We start from the raw sequence: 17,958 nt of genomic DNA, 5'->3' as shown, positions 1-17,958 counted from the left end.
TTCCCTCTTTCTCTCCAAACCAAACATGATCAATTTCCAATCTCTCCTCTAACTCTCTCGTCTCTAACTCTCTTCTACCAAACACACCATAAAAGACTTTTAGGCTTAATAGATCACAATTTTGTATATTGTGTCAAATCATTTATTTGCGAACATTTTTAATAATTTTAGTATTTTTTTTAAAGGTTTAATGATTGAAGTATATTTCCCTATATATTTTTTTACATATTTAAAGGTTTTTTAAAGATAAAATGTAAATAGACTATAATGTAAGTACACATTGCACCTTAAATAAAACTATTATATTATTATACAAAGAAACAAAGCTAATTTTGCTCAAAAAAAAAAAACAAACAAACAAAGCTAATAAAACGTAGCTCATTCTACTATTTATATCTTCGCGTCTCACCTCAAATAAATAAGGGTTGTAATTTTAATCCCGTAACACCCTATTTATTTGCCTTAAAGGTGAATTCCAACTATTAGGCATCAAACCAAAAAAATGGTTGTAATTTTATTTTATAGTTTATTACAAATAGAATCTAATCTCGTTAGCCTATTAGTCTATTTAAAAGTAAATCGAAGGCAAAATTATGTTTGCGCTCTTATAAGTTTGATTCTTTTAGTTATTTTTTTTTTTTTTCAAATGATCTTTTATATTACATTTTATTTGTATTGTTAGCTTTAAGTTATGTTAAATTACATTTGTGGACCTTAAGTTTAATTATGTGAATAGACCTTTATTACCATGTTTTCAAAGGTTGTACATGTATCTCGATGGTTGTAGAGAACGTCAAGAAATGTAGGCCGTTTATAGAGCTTGATGAATGCTTTCTAACGGGTTATTATGGGGGGCAGATTTTTGCAGCAATGAACATACCATAATGATTATTTGCTTACAATTGCATTGGTTGTTGATGAAATGAGAGTCGTGCTTAATGACTTCTTATTATGAAAATTTTGAATTAAATTTCACTTTCTACAATGACTAAATAATAATTCATATCCATGATCAGGACTAGAAAATTAAATAAGGAACAAAAAGATATAGAAGGCGAAATATAAGTTACAAACATTATTCTGATATGAAAATGGTCGAGGTCGAAGTCGAAGCACTTCCTAAGACACAAATAGATTGGGAGAAACTTTCCACAACTCTAACAAGTACACATTCGAAGAAAAAAAATGCAAATTTTTTGCTGTCTCGACGTCCATCCAAAAGTACACTTCCGAAAACATGCGTAGTTTTATATCACTGTGTGGATTGACAAAGTTGCTCCCAAGCAGATTTATTCTTCTATACATCATATCATAATGTGTCTTTATTAATAACATAAACAAACCATATGCATGATTGTTAAGCCAAGAACCTTTCCAACAAGTTACCAAAGAAGAAGCTAGTTTTAGCCCATCCTCGTGTCTCCTGTTCTTTGTCATGTGTTGGTACTTTCTTCACATCTACCATCATTGTCTTGCCGATTTCTTTACGAAGTGCTTCTATAGTCTTCATGTCCACTGAGTTCCCTGATGCATCCCTCACATAGAAGACATTAAGAGCTTGTTCCCCTCTGGTTGATATACCGGCTCTACAAACTGTTAGGCCGTTCTCTCTCAGAATTCTTGTTACTTCAGAGAGCAATCCCACTCTATCCTTTGCACACAACTCTAGGCTCACACCCTGTGTCCAAAATCCGTAGAATTTAATACTAAGACTAAGACATTCTTCGTTTCTTGAAGAAGAAGAAAAACAAGTTCTTTCACAAAGCGTGGAAGAGTTGCTAGCTGAAATCAATTTAAATCTGTAAGTTACCTCGCTTACTCTTCTTTGAATGGCAGCTTCAATGCATTTGATGACCCTCTCTTTTTCCCCTTCAGTATCAAGCGTGCATCCGTCCATGTGGCGTATAAAGTATTCCTAAAGGTACAAGATCAACATTGTAGTCCACATTTCTCAAGTCTTCATATTTCTAATTTCCTAAATTAATCCAAGTGAGAATTTCTTCTTGTAACATTTTTGAATAATCATGTTAAAGAAGTTTCAAACAAACAAGGGTCCAATAAATAAAACTAGTAGGAAAACCAAATTGAGAAAAGATGTATCTTCAAAGATTCATTGTAAGGCCATTTGAATACACAAATCCTCCACAAGCCTTTTACGACTTCTATCATATTGAAAAGGTTCTTTAGAAACCAGACAAATTAACTAGTTTTACCCCGAACATTTGAACCATTTAAGTACTACGTGTGACTGATAAATGAACATGCAGAAACGAGTGTTAATGTGATATACCTGCGATGCATAAGGGCGGTCTGATGAGATTGTGGCATGGGAAACAACATATTGCATATCAGTAAGAGTGCAAACAATGTCAAACATGAGTTTTGCGCGATCTTTGCATCTGACATTAACCACCGAGTATCCTTTTTCCTCACAACATTCTATCGTAATTTTTGGCCGGAAAGAGGGAGGACATTCCACGTCTGTTGTTGTTACTCCATAACTTTCATAATCCCGATCAGCAAACAACATTTGGTGGAGCCGCCTATCAATATGGGTGAAACTCATGGACAAACTGGTCCTACTAGCAACTTTCTCTCCATCCTCATATCCACGTAAAATGTTATTGAGCTGCTCCTCCATAAGAGATATTCTTTTTGGATCATCCACGGCTTGTCTCGCACCATCATTGACATAAAGGACACAAGCTGTTCTCCTGTTATGAGTCCATACTTCAGCTACAACCACGTTAAAATGGAGGCTAGCAAGAACAGCAGATATCTCAGACAACAGACCAGGCCGGTCTCTCCCGATTAGCTCAATCACTATATGATCACCAACAGAATGCACCCCAACCCGTTTGCCTGACCAATTCTTCAATTCATCTTTGTTCTGGCTTTTCGGTCCTAGAGCCTATTGTATGAAAAACTGTTAACAGGTAGCAATTATTCCCTTGAAAAATGTATTTATACATATATTGAAAGAATTGTGTTAGTTCAATTTTTCAGCAATGAATTTGAGTCTTCCACGTGGTAGTTAGATAGAAACCATATCTTGATAAATGAATATATCAGATGCATATGTTAGAGAAAGAAGATATATACACCTTTTCAATGAGATCAATGGTTTTGCTATCTGTTATCTTTTTTCCTTGTTGATCCGTGACATGAAATACTGTATATATCAATCGGTGAATAAGTTAGCAGCTTAAATACTTGTATCAGGTAGGGAATATTCAAGAACACGTAACCATGAATGTGTGTGATTGTGTGTTTGTCTGTCTGTTTGAAAAGAGAGAGCAGGTATACGAATGTATACTAATGTTACCAACATACTTTTACATTGAGTAATTTCATGAATCTCGCTAAAATACCTAGACTGGTTCATTCACACAATAATAGTGTTAGAGTATGGTATTAACCTCTTCCTTTTTCGTCTAAAACTCATGCCATTTTCATTTTTATGATAGGCATACAAGTGCAGTTTTGTTCAAGTACTCATTGCAAAGTGTTAAAACAACGGTCCCGGTTCAAAAAAAAAGATAAAGAACAGCTTAATAATTGGCAAAGTTTTCAGTGGTTATCATTACCACAATATCACCTCTTAACTATTATATTATTAATAACGGCGACACTTATGACCATTTTACAACCGTCCCATATGAAATTTGAACAGGACACATATCTTTGGAATGAAAATTAAATTAATGACAAACATACCATCCATGAACCATCCTCCATCAGAAGATACGTAAGCTTTGGTGATTATGAAGTCAAGGTCTGTCAAGATTTGCACCACTTCCAGTAGAATTCCAGGTTTGTTAACACTATCAAACTGCATATTTCAAAAGTACAATAAAAATGCATTAGTGGAAAATTGCATATACTAATCTCCAAATAAATGATTCTTTATGAAACAGTAAAGGAGCAATGTGACAAACAAGTGGAGTATCAATAATTCCAAAGTGGAGTATCATTTAACCTATAAGTTTGAAAATTGAATATAATTTGTAAAAAATAGAAAAACTTTAGGGGTCAAGAAACTTCAAAAACAACACAACCTAGACTTCTAAAGTAGCCAAATTAGAGGCCATAGAAAAAAAGTCATAAGTAATTTAATTTGAGAAATTATAAGTACCTTGATTAGTGTACAATTACGACAACTAGCATTGTCCACGGAGACCCTGCAAAGTGCAAATAAAGTTTACCATCAAAGAGGACACTTCTTTTTGTCTCTTAGAAACTCAAGCTGAATAAGGTTGAATTGTAGCAATTAAACATTTTAATTTTAAAAAATTGAAGCAATTAAGTGACCACTTTGTGTAGTAATATTTTGGCCCTGTACATGGTGATTTGATTTTGCTCTCATGATCTGAAATTTAAATATTTGCATAAAATGTGTGAATTTGATGGTTTTAGGCAAAAGGAATATTACCATATTTGGTTAAATTTCGTAGTATAGAGAAATCATTTGTTTAAAAGGAGATTTATTAATCACAATTGAATAGGTTATTTACCTTGCTAATCATTGAAAAACATAATTACAAATCAAGATAAGATTAAGGTGAACCTTGGAGGGTTAATTCTGTTGCTGAAATTCTCATACTCAGGATCAAAATATGGCCAACAAACTTCAGCCATTCTAAACAGCTTCTCTAGTCAATGAGAACTTTAGAGCTTTGTTATTTCTGCAACTTACCAAGTGACATTACATTCTAATTAATATGTGTAAGTAGTCACAAGAAGACAATACAATGCATGTTGCAAGTCGTTGACATTCAGTACTACAGAAGAAAAAAAAAATAGAGTTTGGTAAGAATATACTTGCCTCAAAAAAAGGTAAGTATGGTATTGGTTACTACTGTTATGACACACTAAAAATTGAAAACTCTCAAATCAATGTTTTGTTCCTGTATCCACTTTGGTATATTTTACTCTATAATATGGGAACTTAGACACTATAGTAATGTATTATATTGTCAATGTCAATTGAAAAACGCAACTGCAATATTATGCATGTCTTTTACTCATTCTAATACAAAGACTGAAGATAATTAAAAGAGATTTCTTTTACTGGTAGGTCACAAAAACAGAACAGCAAAAACTTGTAACACAGACAGTAGCTGAAATCAAACACATAAGTTGAAGAAAATTGCATCAATATACATGCATAAATACCTTGATTATTCGAAAGAAGTTGTTGCAATGTTCCAACACAAGCTTATGTACAGATTCAGCTGTAAATTCTGTCAATGATGGACATGTAAGCTTGGAGAGTGATACTGATAGAGGTAGAGTGTAGTGAGTGAGTAGTGACATGTGAGTGTACAAATATACATATGGAAAGAGAGAGAAAGCAACAAACTAGAGAAAAGAAAAGAGAAACCTGTGTGTCTCAGATGCAGATTCTCTACTTTAGACGTTGGAATACCACTCAATTCAACAAATTCTGTCTCTTGTGTTCTTTCTTTTCCATCTCTCTTTTGAGAAAAAAATATCTTGTTTCTCTTGCAAAGTGTTGTGGGCGTGGGCTTAATGGTGGAAACCCATTATTAAGTAAAAAAAATTACAAAAACAAAATCAAACACTCCAATGTTTGTTTGGAGATACGATGTTATCAACACTCTCTATATCATTCACTCGTGAACGAAATCTACATGAACCACACATTTTAGAAACAGGTCTCACTTATGGTTATGACACCTGCATGAATTTTACCTAATAAAAAAATGAATATTAAAGAGAGAGTTGAAATCAGACAATAGATTTGAAAGTAAGAATCAATCATATGATCAAAAGTTCCATTATAATAAATTTTAAAAGTAAAATTGATTATACTCGTGAGTAAACCCAACCTATCAAATCAATTATAAATCTTTAAAATCAATTCTAACTTTATAGTAACAACAATGATACGTGTACATCTCAATTTTTTCTATGCTCATTCAACATTTCATTTTTTTTTTTTGTCTTATCACATCAACAACTTATCACATTTATATCATCACCCTCTCTTATATAAGAGGGTTGAATAGATATTTTAGCATGTAGGTTACAAGTTTGTTGTTATAGTTACAAATTGGGTTTTCTTTAATCCTTTTTCTAAGTGATCTTGGAGAGTATCTATAAGAAGTTAGAGGTCCTTAAAAACAAAAAACAAAAACAAAAATCTAATTTAACAACTTTTTTTTTTTTTTTATGGGTGTCCATCCATCAAACAATTTCCTTAAGAAAATATCTTAGTGACATAACTCTGTTTTTGCTTTTGGATTGTCCTAGAAGAATAGACAGTTGTAGCATGTCTGACGAGGTATTGTCGTATATGTTGGAAGGACATAAACCTAAGGTAAGGTACAGTACAGTACTCTCGTGCTTTGAAAGGACTCCATATCACAAGAGTTTGGCGAGGTGTGACTATCATATCACGTACGCAGACACATGCACCATTTTTAGAGGAACAAACACAAATTCACGATAGTATGATGTGCTATTGTCTCTTATTTAATGTCAATTTTAGATGATGATTTAGTGCATGATTGATTGAAAACGAGTTTAGTTATAAATTACCATGTGCTTAATGTTGACAAAGATATACTTTGTTTTGACAAAATCGTGTGAATATGATTTCATCAAATTTATTATGAGTCCGAACATGTTTTTAAATTGATATCAACATCTTCGTAATCTCATTGTTAAAAGAGAAGTGCTACGGAAGTCAATAACGAAAAATTCCATATTTTATCTATGAAAGTGTTTTGCAAAATTTTATCCATAGAAATTTGTGATAGAGAAATAGATTTTTTTTTCAAATAAACTCTTTTTATTTTTTTTCTTCTCCAAACTACCTTGAATATATATTTTTTCCCAATAATTGCCCTACTTATTGTCAAGCTTGTAGACTTTTTAGGTCGGCTTGCAGAATAATCGATTTAATAAGTGGTCATCGGAGTTAGGGGCATCATTATACCAAATAACGAGGTAGGAATTCTTAGATCGGTTAAATAGTTTAACAAATCTAAAAGGTCCTACCACGCTGCTAGAATCAGCGAGTCCCTTGTATCGTTTTTAAGTAGGGTAGTTTGGTAAAAAAAAAGTTATTAAAAAAAAATCAAAAAAATGTTGTAAGAAATAGAGATAGAATGATGAAATACTCTAGTGATGGATAAATATATCTCTATTATCCGTAACTAAACCAGTGTTTTAAACCAAGTGATAGAATTTGTGATGGAACTGTTTGTGAGGGATACACTTTTGTCTAATTTTACAAGGTATTTTAATCGCCTAATTTGTCGACAATGCCATGTGAGGATTGAACATCTTCGACGAACAACGGTGAAGACTAAATCATTGAACTAGATAATACAATAAATAACAAATCTCTCACTCAAGAGATTTAACATTGCTGCATTCTCATGGTTGGATTCAAACCCATGATACCAAATATGTTTCCTATATATGATAATTGGTGGGAATCAAAGGAATAGGGAGACAAAATATCATTGCTTCTGTACAACTAGTTAGATACAAATTAAGAAACACAAATCAAGCATTACTTTTGTCCTCATTCATAATTCAGTCCTCATGAGACTTCAAAACTAATTAATTAATCTTCATGAAATGTTGAGAAATCAGGCATAGTTGGCTTAAACATCTTGGGCATCTTTAAACTGCTACTATCAGGGATCATTGTCACCTTTTTAACTGCTCCTTTCTTAGTGTTTGCAGCAAATTTTGAAGCCAAAAATGTAGCACCAAAACCATGACTAGCATTATCCTCCTCCAATCCCATAGAACTCTCTCCTCCACCACTCTCTTCATAATCCTCTAGCTCCATCACATTTTCATAATACAAATTCTCTTTCTCTAACAACTCCATTGCCAATTGTCTCTTCCTATGACGCCGCCACGCAGCTTGTATAAAAGATGCCCCCCAAGCTCTCCACTGATGAGAGTAGTATCTGAAAGCATGTTGCAGTTTCTTGCTATGAAGACGCTTAAACTGGCTTGACACAAATTTGAGATCTTCTGCTCTAAGTGCAAATGCTTCTACTTCACTTAGTGTCTTAACAGTTCTTGTAGATGATGGAAGGTTTAGACTAGATGCTGGCATTAAAGCCCATGTTAGCAATTCTTCACCACAAAAATCACCTGGTTTTAGTGTGATTGAATTGAAGAATCCTGATCTACCACCATCTGTTGTAGAACTGTCTATACTTCCTCTGATGATAAAAAGCATCTCTTTCACTGGATCACCTTCTCTAACTATGTATGAGCCTTTTGTGTTCAATGATGATACTAAACGTTCGCATATAGCATCTAGAAGCTGATCATCCATTTGGCCGAAAAATGGTACCTGAACACGACAACAATTATTAATGTGATTAGATGTAAAAGTTAGTTATACTACTAAATTGTTCGCACTGGCTATATAAGTCTTATTGTACCTCTTCGTGTAATTAACGTTCTCATTATCAATACAATTTGCATATTACTTTTCTATTATCTACGGCTTCTATAAAAAATCGTAATAGTATTCAAGATGTATACACATTTTCAACTAATAACAAGAGACTTACCCGGCGAACAATGTCAAGACAGAGATGCCTCTGAATCTGGCGGCGAAGATCAACAGGCAAGGATTTCAAAATGGCTTCTTCGTCAACACCTCTAGTAGCAAGCCATTTGTACTGAACAAAGCGACGAACACGTTCTTGTAGTTCTGGTGGAAGTTGGCGATGATTCATCCATTCTTCTGTATCTTTTTGTTTAAGTCTCCACTCTTCAAGTCTTGCAGTTGTAGATTGCAGATAATTCTTTAAATTTAAGGAAAGATCAAATCAAGAGAAATTGTTAATATATTACTGTAAAAAGACTAGAGTTTATTTTTTAAAAACTTCTTCCCCTATATGTGATGCTAAGAATATGATTTTACAGTTTCACTTTCCAATTACTATACCTGCATGTTACCAATGAGATGTGCAAACAGTATAAGACCTGCTATACATATAAAACTTGAAAATAATGTTTCACCACTGTAAGTGCTAGTCTTAAGATTTTGTCCATATGAACTGCACATTGTAAAAAAAATAGTTTAGAATGAGTTATGAGATGACTGCTCACTCACTACTAATATCAAATGGACTTGTCATGTATTGATGTCTTTGATACAATATTTAGGTGACATTTAGAACAATCGATTTAAACAATTAAACTTATCTAAAAAATAGCTTATAATAAAATTATTTATAATATGCAAATACATTATTTTGATAAACTACTCAAGCTACTTGTGATAAAATAGTTTGTGCAAAAATTTATGCAGATTTTATTACAAAATAACCAGCATAACATTGAGAAAATGCTTACTTCATTAAAGAGGTATTCTCAAATTTGCACTAAGTTATGACATCAAATAAAATCAAAATAGGTAAAGAGTAGAGAGTAGAAGAAACCTTAGATTTTTCAAACCCCACCAGAGGCAATAAAAATATTTTTGGAAGAATCTTGAGGAAGAGACGTGATCAGTAAAAGCATCAGCAAACATTCCAAACTGAAAGTGATTTTTATCCTGGAATGCATCACAAGCTGTGAGGACTCTAGTGCGTCTGAACCAAACTTGACGTTCATTATTAACAAGTGTGCTACAATCAAGAAAAGAAGGATCACAAGAAGGAGAATGTGTTCTGTTCATTTCCTTCTTGCACATTATTCTCCAACACTCATATTGTCTTTGAATAGATGACACATACCATGTTGCTCCTAAAACCTGCACTGACAAACACAACACATAACACACAAGTTAACTATTATCAAAACATTGTAGTAATTAAATTTGATACTGTTAAATAATTACATGGCTGGCCAGCATGTAGAAACCAAGATTGTACAATGCCCCTGCTAAAGCAGTTTTGGCTATAAGGCCGCTAGTCTTTAAGATTCGACGTTGTAAAGGAAAAATCTGAAAACATCTAGGAATGAACTGAATGAGAACTATTAGGGACAATGTGTGGTTTACATGAGCTGCATTTGAGTTCTTTGTAGCTGGAATCACAACCCAAATGACTATCTGAAATTGGAGGGTCCAACAAAATCAAATGTTATACTGTTATTACAGTGATATACTAATTTACAGTTAAATGTTCTTGCTGCTCAATACCTAAAAAAATGAATCAGCAGATTAGTCACCGAAACTGTAAGTATGATTGAAATAATTTCTCAATTTTTCGAATTGGCATATACATTTTAGAAATTGTAAAATGTCACGCAAAATGTCCCTCACTTAGCTTTTGTTATTAAGAGGGTGTGACGTGTCATATTGCACATCGATCTCACATAATGTTATCAGTTCACTATCAACTAATTTGACTATAAAATTTAGGTTATATCAATGACAAATTAGTGACTAGTTATTGGCAAATTATACCTCTAATGTTATAAATAAATTAATAGATGGACTGTTTTGAATGACATTTACAATTTCAAGATGTATTTACCAATTCACAAAAGTAAGACACTATTTCAACCAATGCTTACAAATTCTAGAACTAATTTGCATATTTAATCATAGCTATACACAACAAATTCTAAATCGTAACTAACATATATTCTTTCAACGATTTTTCCCAGTAACTAACCTGAGGCAAAGGAAGGGTGGCAAGAAGATCAATAATGAAATCATGCTTGATATATCGGCGGGCGATCTGACCCGGATCAGTGATAAGTTCTTTGCGACCATAAACGAAAGAGGTAGGAGAATTGAAGGCAGTTCTGAACTTAAGAATTATGTGAAACAAGAAGAAGAGATCTGCGACGGTTCGCGAGAACGTGACTAACAAACCAAGAACCAAATCTGTTTCCATGCACGCTTTGTCTCCTGTAATAGGAATATAGAAATAAAGAGGGTCTAAAAACAAAGCAAAGAGACAAGCATAGAGGAATGTTACGTTCCATTTTGCCACAAATGGTGAACGTGGATGGAGTATTTGGTACCACCATGGCACTTTCTTACGTAAAGAGAATGATTTTGGAAAACGGCTATAAAAATGAGATGAAGATGATACTGCAAATTGTTGTAACTCTCTATTCATCTTTATTTTTAATTACTTAATTAATTGTTTTCTAACTACATGTCTCAAATCACCGGAAAATGTGCAATGTCACCTTAATGTTCATGGTTGCTGCAAAATTCATGGAGACCAAAGAGAAGGAGAGAGAAAGTAAAAGGATTCCAAAAAATGTGACCAACTAGCTTATGGTTCAACGTTAAATTAGGAATGAGAAGCTGATATTATTTGTTCATGCAAATAGATATAAATAAAGTTATGGTTACATTTTTAAAAGAATTGCTACTATTGAAATTATCTTCTTTTTTTTTTAGAGATTTTTTAAAAATATTAGAATTTTAAACTGAAATATTTTTCATTACAAGATTAACATGCATACACCAAATCTTAATTTTTGGAGAAATTGTTATAGGTTTGAGCAGTGTTATATGGTCCGAAGTCCGAACGATTCATTTAGCAAGAATGTAAAGGTGTCTTATTTTTGTAAAAAGAAAAAATTATTATGCTGAGGGAAGGGAGAAGTTATAACGGTACATTGACAAACTAAGTACATTTTCTTTCTAAACTAATAAATTAACGGTCATTTTTTTAATTAAAAAACTATATATCGATAGTCATAGCCAAATGGAGGGATATCTTGATGCCAAATGGTTTTTTCCTAGTTTATTATCTTTTACACCGGTTCTGAGAAAAATTGTCCACGGGTGAGAAGGAGTAGTTCTACTTTGGAGGTAAAAGGTGGAGATCATATCATATCTTAAGTTGGTGGTTGAAGTGGGGAAGAGTCTGAGATGTTTTATGTGATAAGAAAGTATCACTTAAGTTGAAAGGAAAATTCTATCGAATATCAGGCAGATCAACAATGTTGTATAGTACGGAGTGTTGGACTGATAAGAATCAACACGAGCTTCAAGTACGCGCAACGAGGATGAAGATGTTACATTGTATGAATGGTAAGACCAAGGGATATTATTAGAAAGGATTTCATTAGAGAGACGATAACAACTATATAGAAAAAAAATAGACTTAGGTTTTGTTTGAGAGTTTGTAGGGGATGGGAAGGAAAGACTTTGGGAGGAGAGATATATATGGAAAAATTGAGAAACCTTTCACATTTTTTGAAAGAGAATTTTTTTAGAGTGTGATAAATCAATACTTGTGATTAATATATTTTTAATTTTAAGAATATTATAACAACATATATTAAATTTAAAGAATTCATATAAACTCTCCCAAACTCCCCAAAACTCTCGTCCAATACAACTTTTTAGTCCCCAGATGAGGGAGGATTTTATATTTGGGTTAATTATGCTTTTAGTCGCTATAAATATTCACAGTTTTGTTTTTAGTTCATACAAAATAAAATCACACTTTTTAGTCCCTGTGACATTTTCCTTAAGCATTTTAGGCACTAAAAATGCTGATGGAAAAATTTTACAGGGACTAAAAATGCTGACGGAAAATTTTATAGGGATTAAAATTGTTGGTGAAAAATTTACAGGACTAAAAACTGTGATTTTATTTTGTAGGGGACAAAATTCTGAATATTTATAAAGACCATTTACTTAATTAATCATTTATATTTTGAAAAAAAATAAGCCCCCCAAAACCCTCATTCTAATGTCATCCATTTCTTCACTTACTCCTTCTTCTTTTTCAAATCTTTCATTTCTTTCCCCTTCAAACTCGCAAACAAAACCTTAGATTTAATTTTCTCATTTTCACACCAGCGACACATTTGTTTGTATTTTTTTTGGTTTTAAATTTCTTTTTTTTTGTTGAATAATTTTAAATTTCTTCGACGAGCACTATAGAAGCATATTTTAATTTTTTTATTTTAAAGGAAATGTTAACGTTAAGCACTTTAAATGATAAGTTTTTAAAGAAAAGTAGTGTATTGAATATATTAGAAATTGTAATAGTTGAATTTTTAAAAGAATAATGATTAAATTTATGATATTGGGTGCCGGCCGGAGACACTCGATAACGAGACCCCTATTATTTAAAAAAAAAAAAAAACGAGACCCATATTTTAAATGTGATGACCAAAAGTCCATTTAAAAAAAATAAAAAATAAAAAATTATAGTCCCACAAAAAAAATCCATCGTTCACTACCGCTCTAACCTTGTATCAGAAACAACTCGCACCCAACCCTAATTCGCCGCAAAAATCAAACTCCGGTCGGTAAACGCAGCCGGAGTTTTTCAGCCAAAGAGTTACATTACATATACGAAGAACCGATTTTGTGTTTTTAATCGAAGCTAATTGGAGTTGAATTCCAACAATCACAATGGTGCGTTTCTTTTTCCTTTATTTTGAATTCATTCAAAGTCACTATTTTGAACCTGTTTATGTTTTTCTTTGTTTAATTTCACATACTTTTTCTGATTCTGTTTTTGTGTTTCCGTGTTATTTTATTAGCCGCAAAATGAGTATATGGAGCGTCACCGAAGAGAGCATGGTCGCCGTTTCGATCACGAAGAAAGAATTCGCAAGAAAGAGGCTCGTAAAGCTCACAAGCACTCTAAACAGGCCCAGCAGGTTTAATTTAAATCACTTTTATTTATTTAAACAAAGTTATGTGTTTGTGTATATTGTCATAAATCTAACTGGGTTTCTGTTTAATTCCACTGGAACAGGCTATTGGTATTAAGGGTAAGCAGATTGCCAAGAAAAATTATGCCGAAAAAGCGCAGATGAAGAGGACGTGAGTTTTTTTTTTTTTTTTATCTTCATAATGCATCTTAGAATGACTTCAACAGAAAGAATGTTTTTACATAATTCACATACATTGATGTTATATTGCATGTGTTTATGCCAATAAAAAAGTGTGCTTGATTTCTTAGATATGGTCGAAAATAGGCTAAGGTGGTTTGGACATGTATGCAGTAAGTCATATTACAAGAGGTAGAGGAAGACCTAAAAAAATTATAAGGGAAACTATTAGGAAAGGTTTTTGATAGGTCATTATGGCATAATTTGATCCATGTAGCTGACCTCACTTAGTGGGATAAGGCTTGGTTATAGTTGTTATATTTCTTAAATATGGATTATTTATTTTTATTGAAGAGTTGGTGGTTGGTGTTAGATAATGATTAGCACAATAGGTTTTGATCGATATGAATTTGTTGGTCAAATGCAAGAGAGAATGATTTTAATCTTCTTTTGTCAACAGTTTGGCCATGCATGATGAGTCAACATCTAGGCGCAAGGCTGATGATAATGTTCAGGAGGGAGCTGTTCCTGCATACCTTCTGGATCGTGAGAACACAACACGAGCAAAGGTATGTTATCATGCAGAATTGAAAAGCAATTTTGACTCTTGATTCTTTTGCATGTTCTGGTAAGTAATGAGAGTAATTTCTATTTTAGATTCTCAGCAATACCATTAAGCAAAAGAGGAAGGAGAAGGCTGGGAAATGGGATGTTCCTCTACCTAAGGTGAGATTGCGTTCAATACTTTTTTAATTTGCTGCTAATTCCCATTATGTTGCTTTTTTTTTTTTCTTTTTAGAAAGGAAATGATCATCGGAAGGCAGGAAGTGGTGTTGAGTGTTCCTTTTTAAATTTATAATTAACTTTATGTTTGGCTTTTTATTTCCTTAGGTACGTCCTGTGGCTGAAGATGAAATGTTCAAAGTGGTCCGCACTGGTAAAAGAAAGAGTAAGTATCACATTTATTGCTTCTGGTATTATGATCTTGGTGTCACATGTATTATGGTCTTGGTGCCACATGATTGAAATGGGTTAATGTTAGTTTCATCATGCTTCTTTATCATTCTTTGCTCCCTCCTATTGTTTATGTATGTAGCCGGAAAATTTATATTTACTCTGTTCTTTATAAGTTGAGATGCTTGAATTTTTGTGGGTGGTTAATTCAAAACGCTAACTCTTAAGTCACGGGAATTTGATTTATCAAATGATTGGTTTGTAAAGGTGCCATGCTGTTTTTGTTTCTTTAGTCTCTTAGTTCATCGTTAGCATGTTACAGGGTATTGGATACAGAAAATGCATATTGATCATTTTCAGAAGCAGATCTCTTAGTATATGGTTCACCATTTTGCAGCCAAGCAATGGAAGAGGATGGTTACCAAAGCTACATTCGTTGGGCCTGGTTTTACCAGAAAACCTCCAAAGTATGAGCGGTTCATTCGTCCTACTGGATTGAGGTTCACTAAAGCTCATGTCACTCATCCAGAACTTAAATGCACATTCAATCTAGAAATTATTGGAGTGAAGAAAAACCCTAATGGCCCTATGTACACCTCTCTTGGTGTCATTACCAGGGGATCTATAATTGAGGTATTTTTATTTCCTGCTCTTCTAATTCAGGCTACACTTCACACTCACAATTTAAGGCATCTAAGTTCACCCCACTTGATCTTTTCAATTACTGATATGTACTTTCTTATAATGTAAATGTAGTATGAATAATTATTATCAAAACATGTTGGTCATTTTCCTGCTTACTGTAATTTCAGGTGAATGTTAGCGAACTTGGTCTGGTTACACCTGCAGGAAAAGTTGTGTGGGGTAAGATTATTTGTTACTTGTATTTTGGGTGTCACGTCATGGTTGTAATTTCAACTGATATTGATGCATTGGATTTTGTTTGCCATGAATGCAGGTAAATATGCCCAGGTTACAAACAACCCAGAAAATGATGGCTGTATTAATGCTGTTTTACTTGTTTAAGGTCAGATCAAGGGTTGGAGGTAAAATCACATTCACATTTGTGTTTTTGGTAGTCTGATAGATAAGACTAGCACCAGTCTAGAATGTTTGATGATAGCTGTACACATCGGTTTTGATACCGAAGATGTTGTGCGGGAAAACGGCGGAGATTTTTGTTACTGGATTGGGTACTGACATGTTCTAGTATATTATTCTTCTTTATTTTGTATCAATGCAATACAGCAATAGTGATCACTTCTAGCGCTTTAAGGTAGTAACTATGGGCCAAGGGGCAATGCAACGGACAATCAATGTTTTGATAAGCTCATTTTTTAACTCAAACAAGTGCTTTGACTCTCTTTTTTAAAGCTAAAAAAGAGCACAATGGCATCACTAATTCAGTATGATGTCTAACATTCCAACTATGATGACACCCTAGACAATCAAGTACTATACTTACACATACAACATGACACAGTAATATAATGAATTTTGAAAATGTGTCACGTGTCTTTCCCTTTCCCATGTGTGTTCGCACTTCAGGAATACTTTCCACTACTATTCCATTATCTTATCAAATGCCTAGTTATTATTGAGTTTTCAAAGTGAACTATGATATTATTTACCATTAAAACAAGGATATGGACAAAGCTATTTCCATTTCTTTGGTCCAGAATGTGTTGATAGAGTGGAATTATCTACCAAATTTTCCTAGAAAGCGACCAAGCAGTAACGGTGGTATTGTTTAAAACAATAATTTACAGCAAGAAATACAACATTCCATGAAATATTTAATTCAGCTAAGCAAAATATTTAAGAGATATGTGTGTATACTGTATATTAGAAGTGGTATAGATCATGTCGTTTTCAGGGCCACGTAGAAAATCTATCTTGATAATGGTTCACGACACAAATCAGAAGTGCGTCTCTATCTTGATAATCTCTTTGGATTTTGATATATGGAGCAAGACAAAACTGTAATAATCCTTTTTTTTTTTCATTGATAATTTATCAATCTGCCCCCTCATATTACCGGAATCACACTTCTAGAAGTGTATTTTTTTTCTTTCCAAATTTGAGCAATGGACAACTTGCTATTGCGCAGTTGTAACACTCACTCATTTTACAATCGTCCCGTAGAAATTCAAACTTGGATTGTCCTCTTAATAGCTATGTTTTTTCATATCCTTCTTATTTACAAACAAATAATCTCCCAAACACAAAAAAGGGAGAAACAAAAACTAAATCCTTGAAAGGGAGAAACATAAAAATGATTCATGACTACAAATAAGCTCCTTGATCAAGTGTTATGATTTGGTTGAAATTGACCGTCTAGAGTATGGAAATGGTAACTTTCTCCCTCAAGAAATCGCACAACCTGAAATAACAAGTTATTATTAATTATTATAATGAAATGAATGATGTAAAATTAAGGACCAAGGAATGAATTACCTCTCTCATTGATGGACGCATCTCAGGGTTTCTTTGCATACAGAAATTTGCTGCTTTAGCCATAAGGTATAGTTCATAAGTGTCATATGATTCACCCAAACGAGGATCAATCAGTTCATGTAAAGCCAACTTCTCCATGATTGGTTCAGCCTAAATGCATATCAATGTATAGTATTCAAATTGAATTAACATGGAAGAGTTTCGTAATAAAATATTAGATTAGATGGTTATATTACCCATTGTCGGAGAGATTGTTGTTGCTGATCTGGATTATTTAAATTGGCCACTTGACGTCCTGATATCAACTGTAACATAGTAACACCATAAGAATACACATCTGTCCCTTCAGAAACAATACCATCTTCAGCATACTCAGGAGCAAGATATCTACATAAACAATAACAACAACATTAATGGGTATAATCAGACCATTTGTATTTGTTGTTTGTAATAATGAAAAGCTTGAACAAACAAATTCTCACCCAAATGTTCCCATTATCCTTGTTTGATGAGAATCATCACCAGTATTCCATTTGGCAAGGCCAAAGTCAGCTAGCTGCACCATGCATTATTTAGACAAATTTAATCAACCATTCACCTACTATATAGTATTTGTTTTAGTTCTCTCCTAATCCTCCTTTATCAATTTGTTCATACTTATTTCTGTACATTAACTGATCTAGTTTCGTAAATGAAGCCTAGTACCTTATATTATATATCTAAGGAAAACATTGAATGAAATAAATATAACTAGAGTTGAATGAAGAAGCA

At 33.1% G+C, this 17,958-nt stretch overlaps 3 protein-coding genes across 8 annotated transcripts; 1 reads left to right on the top strand and 2 right to left on the bottom strand.

Moving 5' to 3' along the window:
• Positions 1-1,048: 1,048 nt before the first annotated feature.
• On the bottom strand, positions 1,049-5,591 carry LOC25489744 (ACT domain-containing protein ACR3). 6 transcript variants are annotated; one of them, XM_024777934.2, is made up of 9 exons: positions 5,384-5,591; positions 5,176-5,279; positions 4,568-4,691; positions 4,136-4,181; positions 3,718-3,832; positions 3,105-3,172; positions 2,291-2,911; positions 1,811-1,915; positions 1,049-1,678 (listed from the first exon to the last, which is right to left on the bottom strand). In XM_024777934.2, exons 3-9 carry the CDS (start codon positions 4,636-4,638, stop codon positions 1,358-1,360), a joined length of 1,347 nt encoding a protein of 448 aa, XP_024633702.1. In that variant the 5' UTR covers positions 4,639-4,691; positions 5,176-5,279; positions 5,384-5,591; the 3' UTR covers positions 1,049-1,357. The 6 variants fall into 6 exon arrangements, with proteins under 6 accessions (XP_024633702.1, XP_013461355.1, XP_024633701.1 ...); XM_013605901.3 differs by having other exon boundaries at positions 4,568-4,685; XM_024777933.2 differs by having other exon boundaries at positions 5,176-5,243.
• Positions 5,592-7,552: 1,961 nt separating this feature from the next.
• On the bottom strand, positions 7,553-17,842 carry LOC25489743 (probable cyclic nucleotide-gated ion channel 16). Its single transcript, XM_039831655.1, is given in 7 exon segments — positions 7,553-8,350; positions 8,574-8,810; positions 8,954-9,065; positions 9,450-9,763; positions 9,851-10,059; positions 10,628-10,981; positions 17,800-17,842. Coding segments are annotated over 7 exon segments (2,019 nt in total). The 3' UTR covers positions 7,553-7,600.
• LOC25489742 (ribosome biogenesis protein NSA2 homolog) lies at positions 13,130-16,125 on the top strand. Its single transcript, XM_013605899.3, has 9 exons — positions 13,130-13,354; positions 13,483-13,602; positions 13,701-13,768; positions 14,237-14,345; positions 14,434-14,502; positions 14,668-14,725; positions 15,128-15,363; positions 15,543-15,594; positions 15,689-16,125. The coding sequence occupies exons 1-9, from the start codon at positions 13,352-13,354 to the stop codon at positions 15,754-15,756; spliced, it is 783 nt and encodes a 260-aa protein (XP_013461353.1). The 5' UTR covers positions 13,130-13,351; the 3' UTR covers positions 15,757-16,125.
• Positions 17,843-17,958: the final 116 nt, after the last annotated feature.

The sequence above is a fragment of the Medicago truncatula genome, chromosome 3 (assembly GCF_003473485.1).
Source record: "Medicago truncatula cultivar Jemalong A17 chromosome 3, MtrunA17r5.0-ANR, whole genome shotgun sequence".
Classification (NCBI taxonomy): Eukaryota; Viridiplantae; Streptophyta; class Magnoliopsida; order Fabales; family Fabaceae; genus Medicago; species Medicago truncatula.
Note: the sequence above shows the minus strand (reverse complement) of the source record. Positions and strands in the feature narration are given on the sequence as shown.